We start from the raw sequence: 21239 nt of genomic DNA, 5'->3' as shown, positions 1-21239 counted from the left end.
CGTGGAACGAATTTTGCACTGATGCAATGCATGTCAAGTTTTTCAGTCAGGATTTTATGGCAGGATGTTACACTTATGCCAACTTCTTCAGCAACCTCATGGACAGTTAAACGACGATTTTTCACGAATCACGGCACGAACAATCTCAACATTTTGATCATCTTTTGACGTGGAAGGTTGCCCAGCCCTTCGATCTTCGGGAATCGAACTCCTGCCCTCCTTAAAATGCTTAAACCAATCATGGCACTGTGTTCGGCTCATGCAGTCATCCCTGTATGCTTGGTGAAGCATTTGAAATGTTTCCGTAAAAGTTTTCCCAAGTTTTACGCAAAATTTCACATTCGCGCATTGTTCCTCCAACTCTTTCATTGTTGCTTTGTCACTAATCCGACGAGCCGCTTGTGCATGACCTCACTCAATCGGCTGCTACTCAACAACTAACACATAGATTGGAACCCAGTAAAAGGCGATCTCTTACTAAGATATGCCGCTAAGTGCGCACGGTAGTCCGATCATGCCATCTGCAACCGTTGGCACGCTATTAAAAAAGTTCGGCCTTTTTTTTAACACACCTCGTACATAGTGAAATCCTGGTTTTATGTTCCTGGATTTTACATTATCCCAGGATGATTGATTGATTGATTGAATTGGTGTTTAAGTCCACTTTATGCACAGTAAGGCTAATCGGGACTGGACCTACAGTATTAAAGTGGGATCCGAACCACTATGTACCTCCACCGGGTATCGAACCCGGGACCCCTTGATTACAAGGTGACGACGCTACCACTGCACCATCGGGGAAGCCCCTATATCCCAGGATGAGAAATCATCAGGGGACAGGGGGATTCCCCCCTACCAACAGTCTTGGACTAAAAAACTTTCAGGGGGGGGGAAGTTTTCATTATAAAAACCAAAGATAAGCAATTAGTTTGACATAAAATATACTTTACTAAGGATAATATAAAAAACACACACAAAGTAGTGTGGATGTGAGTGTTTTATGCCTTCTACCCCCCTTCTCTTTCAAGATATCATTAACATATCTACAACAATAACAATATATGTGCAATAAAAGTAGAAGAAGAATACAAGACAAACATAACTACGAAATCTAATTGATTTATATTAATAGAAAGCAAAATCTAAACAAAAGCTTATTCATAATAAAACTATTCAACTTTATTCAAATAGCAAAGTAATTAATTTACTTTTTAAATATCTGATAGATATAAAAGTAAAAAATTAATTCCTTTATATTTAATAATAATGTATTTTTAAATATTTAGTAATTTACTTTTATATTTAGTAACATCAGAAATATGTATGTCATATACAAACTTTTTCCTAATTATCATGGCCCAGATCTTTATACATAGGTAGAATATATTACTGATACATGTAAAAATATATAGGTAAAATAAAATATGTAATAATATTTTTAATAGTCTTCCATCATTTACTTCATTTCTATGCTACTTTTTATATTGAAGTGAATTTCTTGGAAACTTTGTCAGGGCCACAATCTGCACAGCTGACCTACAGTCACTACTCTTAGAACTAGAAGGGATTATTTGAGAAATATGACAGTAGTGAAAAACAAAATATACATGGAACTTCAATTTCTGCTTTATTTAATGGCTTGAAACAAAATTACGGGAAATAAAGCGACAGGTTTGATATAAAAAGGACTGAATGTTTACAGGAATCATTCTTTGAATGTTTGTGCCACAACTATATCTGCCTTAGTCAACAAAAACTATGGATATTAATAGGCAAACACTGATCATTCACCCCTTAATTAATATATGAAACTCTGCAATGGATTTTGGTTTAGAAAAATATTTTGCAAAACCACAGAACATGAATTATAACTGTATATAAAGTAGAGCAAATATGCCATCTGTAAAATTATCAACAATTTTATCATTAAATGATATACTTATATTGGTCAGAGAGTCAAAATTACCAATAAATGGGCCTTTCTGAAAAAATTAGGGAGGTGTTGGGGCTGTGTGCATAAATCACTGTGCCCATCTTCCAAACTGTCCTTTCCCTGTGCAAAACAGTTGTGTCACTTAAGCACAGCACTACAGCTGAAGGTTTCTTCACTATACACTTAATTGATAATAATAATCTAAAACGTTTAATTTGCTTGCAGAATTGTCTAATTTTTGGCACAACTTGACATTTGCTTGTTGCTCAAAGAGTGCCATTCTCAATTTCTGTCACTCACAGACAACTAACCTTCACAACAGTGGCCTTCTTTCTGCACACATTGCATACACACAACTGCCTCTTGTAGGATGAGAACAGAACTGCCATGGCACTATCTCAGGACTTCATCAATCTCATAATGTACCATGCAGCCAGTTCATGAAATTATTGACTGTAGTAGTGTAAAATATATAATAAAAACTAGGAATGGGACAGATTAATCTGTACTCTATTGGTTTCAGTTTAACAGTAAAATTACCAATTATTTTACCGATCCGATATATCTAGACATCAGTGGCGTGCGGTGACATTTAAACTAGGGTACGCAACATGGGCCAACCGAAATGAATCATGGGGGCCAGAACCCCCCCCCCCTCCCTGGCCATCATGTTATTCAGAAAATAACTTTTTTCTACAATTTTATAATGGGAAATTTCTCATCCTTGTATCAATATCCAAAAGTAATGAGCTAAAATATATGTATGATATTTTATATTCACAAATATATTCTGATAGTAGCTACGTACAGTCCAACAATTCAACTGTGATTATTTCCTTCATGCAGTGCGATGAACATTGAACGGGAAGGAAATGCACAATCATTTTCCGTCCTTTCAAATTTCATGTAATAAATTTGATAAATCTCAGTATCCTCTACTATTTCACAACATCTTTCGCAGAGGACACCAACGAATAAGGCCAACAATAAAGTTTCACTGTTTTTCTACTCAGTCAACACTCTGTAGAGATATTTTTTCTTCTTCTCAAAAATCAAAATGCCTAATATATTGCTTACCATCCTTCACAACTCCTGCCTGAAACAATTTTTCCAAATCAGGAACAGACCTTCCATTTCGGATTGTTTACACTTTTTTCGTAAATTCCGAAAATCCCTTCTCCAGTATGTCATCAATAACTCCCGGTCCCCCTATTTTATCACTTCACAGCACCAACAAACAATAGAGATCCTGTAATGTAAATAATATGAACGAAACAGTCGCTGCAAATTTCACACGACAGAAGAAAGCAAAAGTCGACCTCCCACGGTACGTTGTGTCCGGTCCCGCTATGCCCGAAAACCACGCGTTCTTGTGGACAAATGAATCGGAGTTGCCAGTCGACAAAGTATTTTGTAGAAGGGAGATAATTAAGGACAAGTAGAAAATACGTCAGCATACATCATCCCAGAACACTTCAAAAGCTAAACTACCGTACATCACTTTGCAATGTCTGGCGGGAGGGGGGGAGGGGCTCATTCTAATCCCATTGTAAGCATTGTGTTTTATTATGTTTTTCTTTTATCATTCATTCATATCGTTGGGTCAACAATCAACACCCATGCTATGAAACTCAAAGGAAATGTTGATCCCGAAAGGAGATAAACAGATACTCTCATACTCTGAGAATTATGCGGAACTTGCAAATTGTTCACATATTTTCCCCTCGACAGTGACAGTCCATTCTGACCCTCACCTCCCTATACGAAAAAAAAACTTGCTTGTGTAACTTTAACCTCACATAAATATTTTATATGTGATAGTTTACGCGTATATTAAATATGATCTTCCACCACTACATATTCTTGCCCTCCTGTCTGATTCCTGTATCACTTTTTATAATGTATTTTTATTGCAACCCAACAGTGATCTATCTACGCGTGGCTGCTAAATGCTAGTAAGCTAAGCATTCCAGAAAAAAATATGTTGACTACTGTCAACACTGCATACGCTGTCAAAATCTTGGGTACCCTCGATGCTTAGAACCGGGAAAAAAGTGGGAGAGAGGGAAGGCGCGGGCAGACCCAAACACGTGGTCGAGGCTGATATGAGCCAATGGGGTTACCTTCCGAATTTCTAGGGTACCAAGCAGAAGAAACAGCGTCTTTCTGCGGAAATCGGCAGGAACGTGGATCGGGTGGATGCCGAAGTCTCACAATCGGGATCATTCGGGACTGCCTTCAGGAAGGCAGCAGCGTGTTCGTGCGGAAATAGGAATTTCTTGCAGTGGAACTGCTTTCGGAGTGATAATTGTTGAATTTTCATGTTCGGGGAAGACGAAAAATTGTTTATTTTTTCTTAATGTGTTGTGGGTACGCAGTGCGTACCTTGCGTATCCTGAATGCACGCCGCTGCTAGACATATCTTGTAATTTAGTGCAAAATTCTGCCATTCTGTTATAATTTTTATGGAAAATCTCAATGTCCTACTTTTTAAAAAAGTAAATGTCTAAATATGCAACTTCTATTGCACTGCAGTCACCTCGAAACACACATTTAATAAGGAGGTCAATGATCCATTCAGGTTCTACAAGGACCATTTGGAATTTTATATCGCATCCGTAGAATATCAGTTATCAGTGTTGGTAAATTTTATATCAGTACTTTATCGGAATCGGCCAAAATTTCATCTTGGCCCATCCCCTAATAAAAAATTAAATACTTACTTGAATGAAAACACCTTGAATGAATCTTACAGACATGAAGACCAATAAATTGTGGACGAAATATAGACTAATTCCTAATGCTCCTTGGGAATAGAGACAAAACAGCATGACAGGGCGTCGGCCAAGCTTGTCAGACAAAATGCCAAACAGAATGGCACCAACTGTCACGCCGCAGAAGTAAACAGTAGCCACCAGTGGTCGTAGGACTTTTCTATCACACACAAGCTCCCACTGGAAAACAGAAAAGATTCATATTATTGCTTATTGCTGCTACTTTTTTCTCTCATTTTGTAACATGACAATATAAATTGAATGAAACAGGAAGCACAAAATAATGATACATAGATTCTCTGGCGGAGCTTCCGAGCCGGCCTGGCTTTGCCTGATTTTTCGCTGGCGCTGTTTTACCAGTCTCTGCAAGTGCTACCACAATGAGACCTGTTGCCTTTCAAGACGTCAACATTGCCTGGTTCCTCCCAGTGTAGAGATGTCAGTGCGAGTCCTGGTCGAGCCTGCATTTTTCACTGAAAAATCGACATAGTACATCTCCTGTATGTGCCTAATTTAATAAAATGATGATATTCTGCAAGTTGGCAGGCACATCATGTTAGAACGAAAGATGGTGACATATATTGCAATGTAGCCAGATGAATATCAAAGAAGGTGTTCAATAAAATGATACACAACAGTGTGATTAGATGCTGTTGGAATGTCAGAAATATTGGACAGTATGATGTGTAATGGTAAAATGGAGATAAGATTATTGGATAGTTATGTTAAGTTCAGGCTGGAGGTACGTTTACATGCAAGAGAGAGATTTGGGAGGCGTTCCCAACAGCTTTTATTTGTTACCTTTATTTATTTCTATTTTTCTTATTTTTCGTTGCTTTTCTACCAATTGGATTGATCACAATGATAAAAATGCCTTAACCAAGGTTCAAACCTGAGACTTCTGGTGTCAATGAAGCTGCACCAATCACTACACCTGGGATACCATTTAGAAGAGGTATCTGTGGATGGGAGGGGGGAGGGGTTGATAGATGACTACTACCCAGATGCAGTGTTACAGCTGTTGATATGGGTGACAACCAACGAGTACAGAAAATGTAGATTGGTGGAAGCATTGAAATTGTTGAGGCAAAATGAACATGAATTTTTTTCTTAATATTTCTGCTCGGAGTTGGCATCAGTTGAAAGAGGCAACTTCCAATTTGTGGTTGCATAAGCAGATCACACAGTTCCGATGGAACCAGCTGTTGGTTCCATCATGACCAATAGTAAGTCGCAACTTTGAATCTGCTTCAGGAAGAAACTGATTCAGTCACTCTACATCTTCTACCTCATTGTTTAGCACCTGTAAAATCTAAGTTCTGTATGATGATTGTTGAGCCTACTGAGGATGGTAGATCGTGACTTTGGGTCACATAAAATAACGCACACATAGGACGAAAGGGTGATTACGAGGAACAGGAATATTGCGTAGGAAGAGTGTTGGATTTCAGTGTGCGTGTCTTGCATAGTGTTGCAATAGAAGCTGTAGCTAGGTGGGTAAGAGCTTGAATGCTATTGGTTAACATTGCATGGTGTGATTATGCTAAAACCAATCACAGTCTTAGAGTTGCAATGGGGTGAGTGATGCAAAAAGGACGAGAACAGTGCAGTTGGGAACAGAAAAGGCTAAACATCAACTTTCTCGGTGAACAAAGATTTCCTCGGTTGGCAGTAGTGCCATCAGACGTCACATTGCGAGTTCCCCGCTATTGACCAAACTTTATCCGGGCATCGAGAAAATACTTTTAAACGTATTAGACGGTAGTTTAAATCATTAGTAAAGTTAAGCTTGTGAAGAGTTGTTGTTGAAACAAATTGTTGCTCTTTTAATCCCACACCACATGCTCTGGCATAAGAAGAAAAGTTGATATTGATTATTGGAAATACCACTGTTTATAGTGTAAAATGTAGTGAATATTGGACTTGAAGGTTAATTTTCAAATACAAGGTAAAAATTAGATATTATTAGTACTTTATTTCATTTTGTGTTACTCTTATTTACTGTTCACTAATTAGCTAACTTAAGACTTGCGAGTGACTGGTCGGTCTGGTGCCATAAACCCAGAGCTCGCAAGCCGAATCAGGTAACTACAATCAAAGCATTGGTAAAATTAGAAAGTAAGTAATCAACGATCACAAAATAAAAATGGTAGAAAGATCTTTCTCCCAGGTCTAAGTCATCACAAATGTAACAGATCGGATGAGTGGAGGTTCCCTGAGGGAGAAGGATAAAATTATCCATGGTCCCTTGTGCCCAAATGGTCAGTGTTCTCGCCTTTGATATGAGTGGTCCCAGGTTTGATTCCCAATAGAAATATTCATAAATAACCTGTGGTGCAACAGCCCATGAGGGATAGGGCCTACCTACTCCTCACTCCCACCTGTTGAGGTGTAAGATCATCCAACCAATTACGGGGTGACGTGTGGTTAGCACAACGAACCCCCAGTCATTGTTGTCATTCCATGAGCAGGTTACGCTACTCATTCGTAACTCCTCAATTTCCTCACAGTTGTGGCTGGGCAGCGGTCCCATACACAGGTTGAAATCTCAGGGAAAAAGTTGTTACGCTTCTCCCGAAGAGAGCCGAACCTGTGCACATCCTGTAACCGGAGCCCAAAGAGCTTGCACCTTAGAATGCATGGTCACGGTGAGGAAGGTAGGTCTTACACTTTGATCAGTTGCTACTATGTACAGGGCATGTAGTAGAGCGGATCAAGATATTGCTGATAATTCGGAAAGCAAAGAAAACCAACTTTACGTATGACTGGAAAGATATCCATAGTGTTTGGATCACTGTTGTGGATTAAATAGAACAGGTTTGACTTTCTTCAAGAGAGGGTGATACTGGATGCCCAGTGAAGTGAGATGAATGTTACTAAGTTCTTTTTTGAGGATGTAGCAAGTAGCTATGGTGACAATTTTTGACAACAGTCAACAAACTTGGAACTTAGTACTGTACAGTCAATTGAAAGTAAATAGAGCCATTACAATCCAGACGTGTCAGTGACTGTATAGAAACAGGATATAAGTAGTGATGGACAATATCAGAAGTTTGATATCATGATATATAAAGAAAATATTGTCTCAGACGATACAATATGATACTTTCTTCCATATTGTGATATTGGTGATATATCGTCTCCACGATATATATTGCCAAATATCGTGACATATTGCTGACACAATATATATCGGTGAAATATTGTGATGATACATCGCCAAAACATTGTTACAATATATCGTCGACACGATATATATCACCAAAATATCGTAACGATATATCATCTAGCTGATATCACCTGGACTGATATTTTTTCAATATCGCGATATATCGTCTGGATGATATATCGCCCAACACTAGATATAAGACAGCTTGGTAACAGAGCATGTTAAGTGGTCAAAGCTCGGTAACAGAGCATGTTAAGTGGTCAACTTTCAACCTTGCCACCAAAGTTCCCAGGTTCAAGTCCCAGGCTGGACATTCATTACGAGTGTCCTTTCTTCAATTTCATCTAATCACATTAGCCAAAAGTGGGAGAAAAGCGACACCAAATAACAGATTCAAATGCAAATACAGGATGTAGCTAACATTAGCTATCACAAATATCCTAATAGGATATGGGATATGGTATATTCCAAATCTTATATTGAATTGATAGAGATTCAGCTATTAAACTATTGAGTGCTGAGTTTTCAAATGGTTGACTCTTACCTCTGTAACAATAGTTGATTCATCCCTCACTGTGTGGAACTCGTACCCATGCAAGCATGCCTTCAATCCCCACGTTTCGTTGCCTGTTTCTACAGTTGTTTCACATTCATACAACTTGGTCTCTTCCCCAGAATGAATTGAAGAGGATGTGGTCAGTGGAGTCTGAAACGAAATATGTTGTATGTTTTATTACACATAACGTGCACTACAAAAGAAGTCATTGCAGTACAAATTCAGAATTTATTGTTCTGCAGTTCAAATGCTTTGTAACATTTCTAGTGAGAAAACACATGAATATTCTGAAAATTTGTAGTTGTGCAACTAAGCTACCATCTAACAAAAAATAAAATTAAAATAATAAACGTTTTAAACAACAAATGTATGCAGCTGCATACTAGGGCGAATAATTGAATGAAGACAAATTTATGGGTACACCAGCACTTGAGGCTATTTTCACCTATTACATAATTCAGAGAAACTACTCTTATCTAAAATCCATGTCTAGGATTAAAAAGTTTTGGGGATGGCGTTACTTCAAGATATAACCCCTGACTCACATCCCCAGTAAAATGAATAGCAGAGAAGTGAACAAAATGCAAAATTCAGGACAGACCTCTAAAAATTCCCAGGCTGGGTGATCTAAGGCCAGCATTGTTCAGCCTTGTCTCTGCATAAAGCAGCTCTGGGGTTCACCCATCCTCAAATAAATGGGTACCTAGGGGGCAACCTTAGGGGATAAAGGTGGCTGGAGCATGATGCTGATCATATTATCTCCAAAAAGCTCGTCACATGGTGCAATGAGAATGGGAATTTTACCTTACCTTACATCTGTACATGGACAAGGACCTGCTGATGGATTCGGAGATACTTCAAACGTTAATTTTTATTCTTGTAACCCATCACATTCTCATTCTAATGTAGCATATAAGTGTTTTAATAATATAACCCATAATAAAGGTTACTTTCTTTTGACCTAAATTTTTGAAAATTTTTCTCACAATTCTAAACAGAAAACTGTGAGTACAAAAGTATTGTGTAACTGACATACCAAATTAATACTCTTGTTTGTGACTTTGTAAATATCCTCACTACAAAGACACTGAAGTTTAAGTCAAAACTATTCATTTACATTTTGGAACTCTGCTACTTGTGGATCTTGTGTCCTGTCAGATTACACATTTACGGCTTATGTAAAAAAGAAATACTTCTTTAAATGTCGTTTTTGTAAAAAATTAGAAATTTGCAAAGAACGGTGTGCCGCATTTTGTAAGTCACACATGGAATTTCCTTTGTATGTGCATCAAGAGCAGAGCAAAACTTACCTTACAGTGGAATGGTGGTGTGTAGCCATGAAACCCAGGAAGTGCATGGTTCACAGCAACAATTAAATAATTGCATCCAAGTAGGAGAAGAAGTGAAACTTGACAACGACCAGATTTCCCAATTCTCTCGAGCAAATTATCCAATGGAGACACCATCTGCAAGTTGAAATGAAAAAAATGTATTACAATGATAACACATTTAAAAATTTTCTTGCACACTCAAAAATAAAAGTACACTAATAAATATGAATTATTGTTATTGTCTTCATACTAGAAAGGACAAGATATATTTATTTTATAACATCAACATAATAATGTCATGTTGATTTCAAACGGATAGAGGAGCCGTGATAGCTTAGTTGGTAGAGCATCTGGCTATCATGCAGAAGACTCGGGTTTGCCCAGGGGGCAGGTGATCTGTCCAAGGAAATTTTCCAGTCATTTCTCTGTTTCTGCACGGCTCTAAGGCCCATCCAGTCTCGTGTCAATGGGTACCTTCAGTGGCGTCGCATGGAGTAAATCGTTGGGTGTTCACACCCAGTCTAAATTCAGATAAATTTACCCCCCCCCCATGTTCACACCCAGCCTAAATTCACAAAAAAATTTACCCCCCCCCTAAGAAAACGAATAGCTTGAATAAAAAAATATAAATTAATTTGTTCAAAGTGTGTACTGTGAGTATTTCAGTAGACAATTCAGTTCCAGTACTTCATTCACATCGGAAACACTCCGATCTTCTGGAAATTCCAACCTCCGCAGAGCGAAGATACTGGCAGAGTTGCCAATGTATGTAAATAAATGTGTGTATTATCCGTGCCTGTGTGTAATGGAATAATGCATGGATTCTTAAACATGCTACAATCTACAAAATTATTAAATGTTTGTTTGTTTAACAGATTAAATATTTTTTAAATAATTTGAAATCCTCCATGAAACCTGCAGAATCTTCGTTTTTTGTCCTTGCCCTGAGCTGACCCTTTTCTGTCACTTTTAAATAATTGCCTCAGCATGAGGAGAGAAAACAGATGTTGACGAAAGGATCACGGTCAACTTGAACAGGACAGAGTGTCAAAAACAGCGTGAGGTGACACTTCCAGAGTTAACCTTGATAACATTTCATTGTATTGTAGTATCCAAGACATCCACATCCAAAACGAACCATTTATTTTACAAAATAAATATTATATATAGGGATGTGCCGAAGCCGATCACAGATGTATGAAAATCGGCAGAAATTGACACATCGGCATCGGTATCGGAATCGGCAAAAATCCGATATTTAAACCGGTACAGATTATACTAGAGTTTTACCTTCTAATAAGTTTTATATTCTAGTTTTGTAAGATTTATTGAAAATTTGGTTATGATTCATCATTATTGTAGAGTTTTTGTAATAAAATTATTGCAAACTCTCATTCAGAGGTTCAACCTAACTATAAATCGGAAATAAAACAGTACATTGCTGTTGTATTGGAAATTCAAAAATGAATATTCAAACCTGAAGCAAGTGCTGAGAAAATACTTGAGCATACCTGCTGCATCAGTATTGAGTGATTGAGTGTTCAGTGTTGCTGAACAGATCTGCGATAAGATAAGAAGTAGGTTACTTCCTGAAGTGCTTCCAAATCTCGTATTTCTGAAGTTGAATCTGGCAGAACAGGAATTCATTTTGCATTTCAAAGAACTGCTTGTGTACTAATGTTAAATCTCTAGGTTCACATAACCTTTTGTAGATGCAAATGTACATTTGCATCTCTTGAGAATATATATGATATGCAATAGAAATGTACATAGCAAATTTATTTTTGTCATGCAGAAAATAACATCCCATTTCTGTTTAATAATCTTATGTATCGGAATCGGTTAAATATCGGCATCGGTATCGGTTCCAAAAATTATCGGTGAGTACATCGGCATCGGTAAATTTTCAGCTTCGTCACATCCCTAATTATATACATGGACATAAAGGAAAAGAACGGATAAAACAGCTATATTATTCTGGTGTGTATATATATACAACCTTAGTGACAATGAAGTTCGACCAGTCACAAATATAGGAGTGCGTTGTGAAAGAAGGAGAACACATGCATATGCTGAACATATTTTATTCAGCAGGCTACATGGAACAAAGGAAAACATAAATTTCCGCTGCAACGCAGCAATGTATGGTGTCCACACAAAATAAAACATTTTCGTCCATCTACACGTGACATTGAAGTTCGACCACTGTTAGAGGGGATCCTGTTTACCATGGTGTGACGCCACCCCGTCGGCGAATAACTGTAGTCATGCGTCGGAGCATGCTGCGGACGAGTCGTTCAAGGTATTCCACATCGATGCGGTGCCATTCCTCCTGCAGGCAGGCGATAAGAGCAGCCACTGTCGTGGGTCCCCTCTGTTGCACACGTCGCTTAAGAACACGCCACACATTCACAATGGGCGAGAGGTCGGGACTCGATGGTGGCCATGGCAGAGTTCGCACGTGATGGCGAGTCATCCATTCTTTTGTCAGCCGCGCTGTATGAGGCCTGGCATTGTCGTGTTGAAAGATGAGACGCCGCCTGTGGAACAGGTGCCTTCGCACTGTGGGAAGATGCCGCTCCAGTATGCTTGTATAGGCGTGTGCATTCACAATGCCCTCACAGACGTGTAGTGGGCCAACCCCAGATGTCGTCATGCATCCCCATACCATCACTGACTCAGGTTTCTGTACCCAACGTGCATAACATTTTGCTTCATTCTGTTCCTCCTTCCGACAAATGACTGTTTTTCGTATTTTCCCGTACACAACATTGAAAATGGATTCGTCCGTCCACAAAACCCTGTTCCACTGCCGAAATATTCATCCCCGGTACATTCGTGCCCACCGTAGTCGATTGCCTTTGTTCAACATGGAAAGGAAGGGTTTACGTTTCGCCTTGTACACTCGGTAACCGCATCGCTGTAGGCAACGGCGAATGGTTCTGGTTGACACTTCAATGTGAAAGCGTTCTCGAGTCCACAGTCGTAATTCGGCCACAGAAACATGATTGTTGGTCTGGATATAGCGCCTAAATATCCGTAGGTCACGCACGCTCAGCAGGCGTTTTCGACCGGGGGCCTTAGCTGGCTCTGTAGTACCCGTGGTGTTTGATGATGCAGTGGACGGTTGACTTGGGTAAGTTCAGTTGGCGCACTATTTCCCGTTCACTGAGTCCATCCCGTTGCAACTCCACCACTCTTCTCCTCACGGTGTTGTCAATAGGTTTGCCCCTGGCTATGGTGATGATACACTGCGGTTCCTCGGTGCACAGCACGCGCTTATATACGGCGGACTCCCTTATCGTGTCCGTGACGTCATGCTTCCGTCGAATGCGCCACTATCTGGAATTTTCCATATGGGTCTGGTGCCTGGTCGAAGTTCAATGTCACGCGTATAGTTCCCCGTTTTCGTTCTTTACGTGACCTTGGGTGCAACATGCTGGGATCACGATTCTTGCCTGCTCACACGCCTCCTCTTACACACATGCGTCACTTCTGCGGGTCACCCATTTCACCGCCTATGCCTCTGTGCATTTAATCAAGTATTCCTTTCTGGTCGAACTTCATTGTCACCAAGGTTGTATATATACGTGTATGTCCTCCTCCGTGGATGTGCAGTCAAAGGCGCTGTGCTTTGGGCAGTGGGATGGCATGGGTTTGAGTCCACCTGGGTTCAGTCTCTGGGTTCTCGGCCTGTGTATAGGGCCGGTGGCTACTGTTGTGCAAGCCGAGTGGAATAAAATAAGCTCTGAAACTGGTTAATTCTATGAAGAACAGGTGTCAAGCAGTATTTAAAGCCAAAGAATACGCATTAAAGTATTAGAACTGTCAGTCAATTTACTCTGAATACACTTTTTTCTTTTGTATTATTAAGTGTACTTCCAGGCACCCAGCCTATACTCCAGATGTGTTCATCAACTCCTTCAAAGATGATATGAACATACATGACACAGGTAGTAGTACTGGTGGGGGTCACATGAAAGGTATATATGAAGACTGAAATTTTAATAATGGCAACACATGGTTAGAAAAACAGTAAAACATAAAAAGTTTATTCCATTTACACCGCAAGTTAGGCATACCTCAGGGTGAATTAACACTCCCTCTGCACTCAGTGGCATGCCCAGGATTCTTGAGAAGAAGGGTTACATATAATTTTTTTTTGTAGTCAGTCCTCATTTTGCCATTTTCCTCTGCTTTTGACATTCTTTTTTCAGGAATGCCCCAGAGGGGGGATTTATGACCCCCACCAACCCCCCTTTGGACATGCCATTGTCTGCACTACATTGAGTGGCACAGTAATAAAAACATTCATTCAGGGTGTTAGGGAAAAAATTCATAGTGCCAGAGCAGATGTCATTGCAAGGATTTCTGAAGGCTTGTGGGGAATCTGCATTACCATGCAAAGCAGGATGGGTAAAAGATTACAATGAGGGGCAGCAGTGGCAATTAGGGAGGGGTGTGGGCAGTTTCCTCTTAATGCTAAGCCTCTTCTTGTTCCCCCACAGTTTTGGCACCCAATTGCTGCTGCTGATGAGGGATATCAAAATGTAACAGTTTAGCCTTGGCCAGATTGTCCCAGTGCAAGCGAACAGCATGAGAGTGCTGTTTCTGCTTGTATCTGCACTGTGCAATTTGTGAGTTAACACATCTACCACGATTGTTGCATACAAGTGCGCTGCACATTGTGAGGAATAACTGGGAATGACATCAACTGCATCTTCATGCTATGACAGAGGTTATGTGATCAGCATCACATTCCAGCCACCTCTACCCCGACATCACGGATGCCCCCAAGTACCATTTATTTGAGGCTGGGTGAGCCACTTTATCAGGGCCGTATCAAGGTTTGTGGAGGCCCCCCATTTTTTAAAATTATTTTTTACTAGGAGTTTTATTAGCTCAATATGTTAACCAACAATTTTAGCAGCTGAAATGGTAGACCTGATTTTAGAATCAGTAGTCATTCACAATCGAACATATCGCAGATAGGTATGCATGGAGAATAGCGCAGTAAAATAAAGTTACAGGACGAAAATTGTAGCGCTATAGCAGCAGTAAAATTCTGCATTTAAATGTCTACAATATATTATGAAGAGTGAACACCGTGACTACAATATATGGTAAATACTAAGGGGGTTCAGACGAAAACAGAGATCAGAGCAGTAGACAGTACTTACGTGCATAATTTATTATAAATGATATTATTTACAATTAAGAGTAAACATGCCACTACATATGCATGGTCCATCTACTGGACAATTACCGACAGGTTCATTGTGGAAATTGTAGTAACCACACTTTCTTCAAGAAAATTCCCAGTCTTATTGTACACACACTTTTCTTGCCTTTTTCGCCGAAAATTCATCTATTATATCATCGAAGTCCAATTCACGAAGAAGTTCATGTTCAATGTTTAAAAAACAAAGATTGGATAAGCGATCCTGACACATGGCAGCACGAAGTCTGTTTTTCATTAATATCATTTTTAAGAAAGATATTTCTTCACTGCAGTTTGTTACCATTAAGACAAGGAAATGTACTCCGGAACCGGTCCTTACATACAATATTATACATGGACAGCTCCATTGGGATGTCTTCCTGATGTTTGACATTGCTACTGCTTATTAGGTGTGCAAACTGTATCGGCTCATTCTCTAGCGAGGGTTCCAGATCCTCCTCGTAGATGCTCGCGAGCTGCAGATGTAATTTGTGATGGAGTTGCCACTGCAAGTTCATTTAGAATACTAAACCTCTTTGTGACAGTTTCATAGGGACAAATCCTGTCTGCGAGTGATGAGGTGATTTGATCAATCACTGGCAGAAAACTTTCCACTCTGAAATGTTCACTAGGCGAGAGGTGGATTTGAGGTTCATTTTCATAGTCAAGAGGATTCAGTCAGACGTTTCTTACCTGCTGACGTGAGTGTTCCTTATTGTACTCTTCTGTGCTACTTCTTCTTCTAGCTATCTCCTTATATTCAGAAAACAAGTTCCTTTTTGATTCTACGAACTTTTTTAAAGATCTCAAAATGTCAATGACAGACTGAAGAACTCACTTTGGATCATGGTGTTTTGCTCGTAGCATCAAATCTCTCTAAAATGTCATTCCAGAAGACGGCTAACAATGTTATTTCCAGGGATGACATCTGCCATGAGAGCCCATTCGCTTCACTTCTTTGTCATTGCCTATTTCGACAAGAGCTTCCTTAAATTTTTCGTAACCTTGGACTATGGCTCTTGTGGCATCTGCTCTATATGCCCACCGAGTCTCACTTAAACTCTTGGGAAAATAATATTTCCCTTCTGCTTGTCTTAACTTATCCACCAATGTTTGATATCGGTGAGGTGATGCTGTGAAGAACACATAAAGTCGTTGTACAAAATCGAAGAAATGAACTTCTGCAGGACATGCATTAGCTGCTGCTTTCCCTACCCGATTCAAAGAGTGGGCACAACATGGTACTAGCTCTGCTAGTTTATTTAGCCGAAAGGAAACAATCAACTCATTCCGCCGTCCGTTAGCTTATGTTAGCGCGGTTCACAAAAGTGCTGCTTAAAGTGAGGTGTCCCGTAGTTCATTTAGGCACCAAGAGAGAGCGTTAGTATCTCCACACATTTTTTCCCTAGAAAAACTCACGGTTCTAAAACAATGTTATTAACGAAAGAAAGTTATGTACTTCGTAGGATTATTTATTATCTTCATCGTATCTGAGAATTGATTGTTTGAATAAGTGTGCCTTATTTCCACACCACAGCCAAATCAATCCATGGTATAAAGTATACTGAGCTTCAGATATCTACAAACAGATCGACTGAGAGCTGTGCAACAATTGGATCCAGAAGAGTGTAGACATACGACAATATTGAAGTTTTTTTTTATTTTTTTTAAAAATACAACTTATGTAATTTTTCGCAAGCATAGCCAGCTGGTTAAAAGATTTTTTGGTGGAGGCCCTTCACAGCTTCCTTTTGGTGGGGGTTAATCCGGCCCTGCACTTTATGCAGAGACAAGGTCAGAAAATTTCAGACCTTAGATAACTTACCCTGGGTCTTCTGTGTGGCAGTCAGATGTCCTACTAACTTGACCATCTAAGCAGGATATACTATTTTTATTTCACTGTGATTCTACAAATGTGTCGCCACTATTAAAATCTCAGCCCTTGTGTAACACTGTGCATGAACACAGGAGCAACATTTGGAGGGAATCCAGAAGCAGGAAGAGCCTTGCCATCACAGGGTGTCTACCAAAATAACAAATACAAACTCCTTCATTTTTCATAACTTTTTTTTCCATTTTCCTTAACCTTTAATTATTATTTGATCCCTTCTTAGGTAAAGTTGAAAATTAGCAATTTACAAAATAATTATATTTTTTAAATTAAGAACCCCTACCAAAAAGTCAATTAAGATGAAAACTGAAGCTGTATTTAGCAATAGAATTAGACTTGCATTATCTATTAATGCACCTGGACTGCATTTGGGAGACTGGCAAGGCTCTGGTCTCTGAATTCACAGCCAGATTAATCTGATGTGGGGCTCATTTTGTTATCCCAATATATTTCTGATTGTCCCTTCATCCATTAGTAAAATAAACTAAATCAGTCATTCATTGTAATAGCCAAAATTCTTGGCCACAAGTATAATATCTTGACTTTTTCTTGGCTATCATGACTTTCTTGACTGCATCAACATCCAAACAAACTATTATGATGGTGAAAGTTTTATGTTGTGGACTCTCATAATGTTGCATAATCCTACACCACTCTGTGTGTTCACCAGGGGTATCATCATTGACGAACATACCAGTATGCTATTGTGCAGTACACAAGTTTCTTTACATGCACCAAAACTACCACCCTTATCAGAGCCTAATGGTGGGAAATTACATTGTTGCATCAATGCCACAACAAAGAATGTGCTAAATCTGACTTTTGACATAAATCATTTTAACGGTCAAGCTTCTGGAAAAAACAGGCTTTACATTGGAATAAATATTGTCACTGGTATAATGTGTACAGTCATAGACACTTCTGGGTTGTGATGATTCCATTTAGAGCCCATGTTATTGCTACAACCCAGAAGTGTCCGTGACTGTACCTACTAATGACTGTTTATTAAGTTACCATAGGAATTTATCACCAAAAGCAGTGAGAAACTACAATAGTTGAAAAAGTCAAAATTCCCATGTACAGGGTCAACGAAGTTAGTAATAAGATGCATTTTATAGTGTATCTTGATACACTTGTAGACTGAATTGTATATTTTGCAAATATGCTGTATAAAGAAACAAACTCCCAGAGTACTAATTCAGGCGAGTGTACAAAAGGTGAAATGAATGAAAACTAATGGTTCTCAGCCACAACGTGGTGATGTTCACAGTCGGAAGTTGGAAACATGCCAGATGGTTAATATTAATGACTTAACAGACCAAATACTGATCAATTTAACCCTTTCTGGACAAGCGATGGGCATGGCCTGTCGTTCATTATAAAATTCCATGTGAATGAACGGCAGACTATAAACGCACCGCGTCTCTTGTAACTACCACCTCTTTCAAATTCCAACCGCTACACGTTACGTTTTCCTCGTTGTTGAATTTTACTTGTACTAGTGTCGAATTAAGTTGCACTTTTGTTAATACTCTTGAGAATAGCATTTAATTATTTACATCAAGATTGTGGAAATTTCTCATCATGATTCCACTTGGGATTTTGCAGTTAGTGATGCATGGCACACATTTCTACCAAACACAAAACTAATATTTTTTTTACGTTAACACAAATGTTTTCATTACTCTCGTACTACACAGACTCTAAATTTTTCCGGAGAACTACCTGTAAAAACTTCAAATGTGCAAAAATGTAAAATGCGAGAACATAAAATTGTACATCTTTTCATTTTGTACTAGAAAAAAATTAATGCATTGGAAACAAGGGTGACTTATAACAATAACAATGTAACCAACAACGCTAAGAAACAGAGAAAAATCCAGCTCTTAACCCGGGAGAATCCATGTGGCGGGAATTTGACTGCAAACCTCTATCTTTGCTTGTCCTTGTTGGTTTGGCTTCTTCCCCCACCTTATCCATGCTAGGCATCTGGGAGACGTGGTGGCAAGCCAACAATTTTAACAGTGTCCTTCTACCATTTAAAAGGCACAGTTCAGTTTCAGCTGGAGTGCTTATAACAGTACAAGCTTTCTCATGTTATGGATTTAACAATAGATCTTTATTGGATATTCCTGTATCATTGTGAACCCAGAAAAAGAGGATCAAATTCAAAGCATTCTTGAATCTTGAAAGTCACGAAGAAGGAGCTTGGAAAGCAATTTTAAAAAGTAAGAAGACATATTTTAGGTGATGTGAATCAGAAAAAGAAAGAAAATGTATCCACTGTTCACTCTACATCTGCCTTGAACACACAGTTTTTAATGTATGGAAATCTTCATGGCGATGAAGCGGATGTAGAGTCAAGATGTGAAATAAATTTTAATAAACTGGAGTAGTAAACGCAGAAAACGGTGGTCACAAAGTGGGCATATCCCCCTTTTCCCAGATACTATAGTGGTTGTTGTTGTTATAGCGATGTGATCACGTACCTGATAGTGCACTTGTCCAGGACATCCATGGAGACCATCATGATCGTTGCACAGCTGAAATCTGCACCATGTCCTGCAGATGTTTTACGGGATATTCAGGCATCACGCCCTATCAGCATCAGAGAGTTCATTAACGTGACAAGGACAGTACGGCTTGCACTTTAAAATCAAGTTTCATGTGTTTCATCATGGTTGAACGATTGAAAAAAATAATTTCCATCGAAAAACCAGGGGTACACCAACTTTGTAGCCACCCTGTACAATTGTAAATACCGTTCAGTATCATAATTTTGTTCTCTCTAAAACTTTTGCATCATGCTTATGTAAAGTTGTGTTTGTTCCATACTTATATTGTATTCCTAAAATAATAAAAAATGAGTAAAACAATAACTATTACCTACTAAATTTTTGTAAAATTGTGTTTACTTTTGCCTATTATGTTACAAAAATGAAAAACAACATTTTTTTTAGAAGGTGTATTAAACTTTTGAAAACACTTATCAGCTTTATATATTGTACTAAAAATATGATGAAACAAGCCCAAGAGACCTAAATGAGCATGGTCATTTTAACCACTCGCACCTCCTTGTGTAAGATGTCACCCTGCGCATACTCCTGGGCTAAAAGATATTTAGATTCTTTGTCATCTATGGAGAGCCTAAGCTCAAGTAATGCTTTCATAACTGGGGCATTTGGTCAGTACATTATTTATTACCATCTTCTGAATATTTAATGATTCTCCGTAAGTTTAATAGAGAACTAGGAGGTGCTTTAGAATGCTGGAAACAGTCGTGGGAGTAAGTTTGAAGAAACTAATTAGCACAGTTAAAAAGTTTCACTAAACATGATTTACTAGAAAAATTATGATTTGAAACGTAGCTTACGTGTTAACAAGCGTTTTTGATTTCCAGTCAACTGGGATATCAGTTTTTTGTGGATTTATGTGCGAGGCTCATACACTGTGTGTCGAGTTATGAAGTATGCGAGACTTGCCTTCAATTATACCTGCATTCCCACTTCCATCATGGTTGAAAAAAAGGTCTACAAATATGAGATTCTCTGTACAATACATCAGTTAGGTTTAGTTGCATTGCATTTGTATTTCTGCATTGCCTCTCTTCTCCTGTACATGTGTACAACATTCTTTAACACACATGTTATGTTACAAGCACAATCCTTCATGGACAAAAACATTTTATGTCATAGTGTATTTTCAAGTTCTTACATTGTTTGTCATAAATTAAAAAGTATGTTCACAAGTTGTTACAATAAATGCAGTGTGGTATTTAAGTAATTTCCAGTGTGTAGGGGTAATTCTACTGACTGTCTAGGGACAGCATGAGATAATGACTTTATGCCATATAACATTTCCCCCATGGATAACATTTATCAAGCAAGGGGGGAAATCCCCCATTCCCACCTGAATAAATGTATATAATAGCCTGATGGAGATGGATAATTGTTAAGTCAACTTACAAATACAAATAGCCTATGTAAGGACAAGTCAACATCATGGGTATTTTGCTTCTAGTTTTTTTTAAGGGGGGAGGGGGGATCAGGAATTTTTGTATCACGTAGATAGGATGCCCTTACAAGTCTGTTTTCAATGAAGGCTTGAGAAGAATAACTCAATGTGCATTTACACATATTCAAGAAGTTAATGTCACAATTAAAATTATGTCCGCGACTAATTTTCACCATGTGGTGAGAATAGCATATGAAGCTACTTTCACCAAGTGACGAGAATAGCACCTGGGACTATTTCCACCAGGTATTAAGAATAGCAGAAAATGATGACGACCACAAATCATATGATCAGCCATTGGAAGTATTTCCAGAAGGAATTCTAATAACCCCAAACCTGACTAACATAAC

The 21239-nt window shown here is 38.8% G+C and overlaps 1 protein-coding gene across 2 annotated transcripts in view; it reads right to left on the bottom strand.

Moving 5' to 3' along the window:
- Nucleotides 1-21239, bottom strand: part of LOC146001841 (organic anion transporter 3-like) — a 127369-nt gene that overhangs the window by 17843 nt on the left and 88287 nt on the right. The window contains exons 1-4 of one of the 2 annotated variants that reach the window (XM_083139532.1): nucleotides 19365-19503; nucleotides 9743-9898; nucleotides 8421-8582; nucleotides 4657-4887 (exon numbers count right to left, since the gene is read on the bottom strand). In XM_083139532.1, coding sequence (XP_082995658.1) covers nucleotides 4657-4887; nucleotides 8421-8582; nucleotides 9743-9898 — 549 coding nt within the window. In that variant the 5' untranslated portion in view covers nucleotides 19365-19503. Of the gene's footprint in view, nucleotides 1-4656; nucleotides 4888-8420; nucleotides 8583-9742; nucleotides 9899-19364; nucleotides 19504-21239 lie in introns of those variants that run through there. The other variant, XM_083139531.1, reaches the window with a different exon arrangement.

Source organism: Lepisma saccharinum, chromosome 18 (assembly GCF_977018435.1).
Source record: "Lepisma saccharinum chromosome 18, izLepSacc3.1, whole genome shotgun sequence".
Taxonomy (NCBI): Eukaryota; Metazoa; Arthropoda; class Insecta; order Zygentoma; family Lepismatidae; genus Lepisma; species Lepisma saccharinum.
Note: the sequence above shows the minus strand (reverse complement) of the source record. Positions and strands in the feature narration are given on the sequence as shown.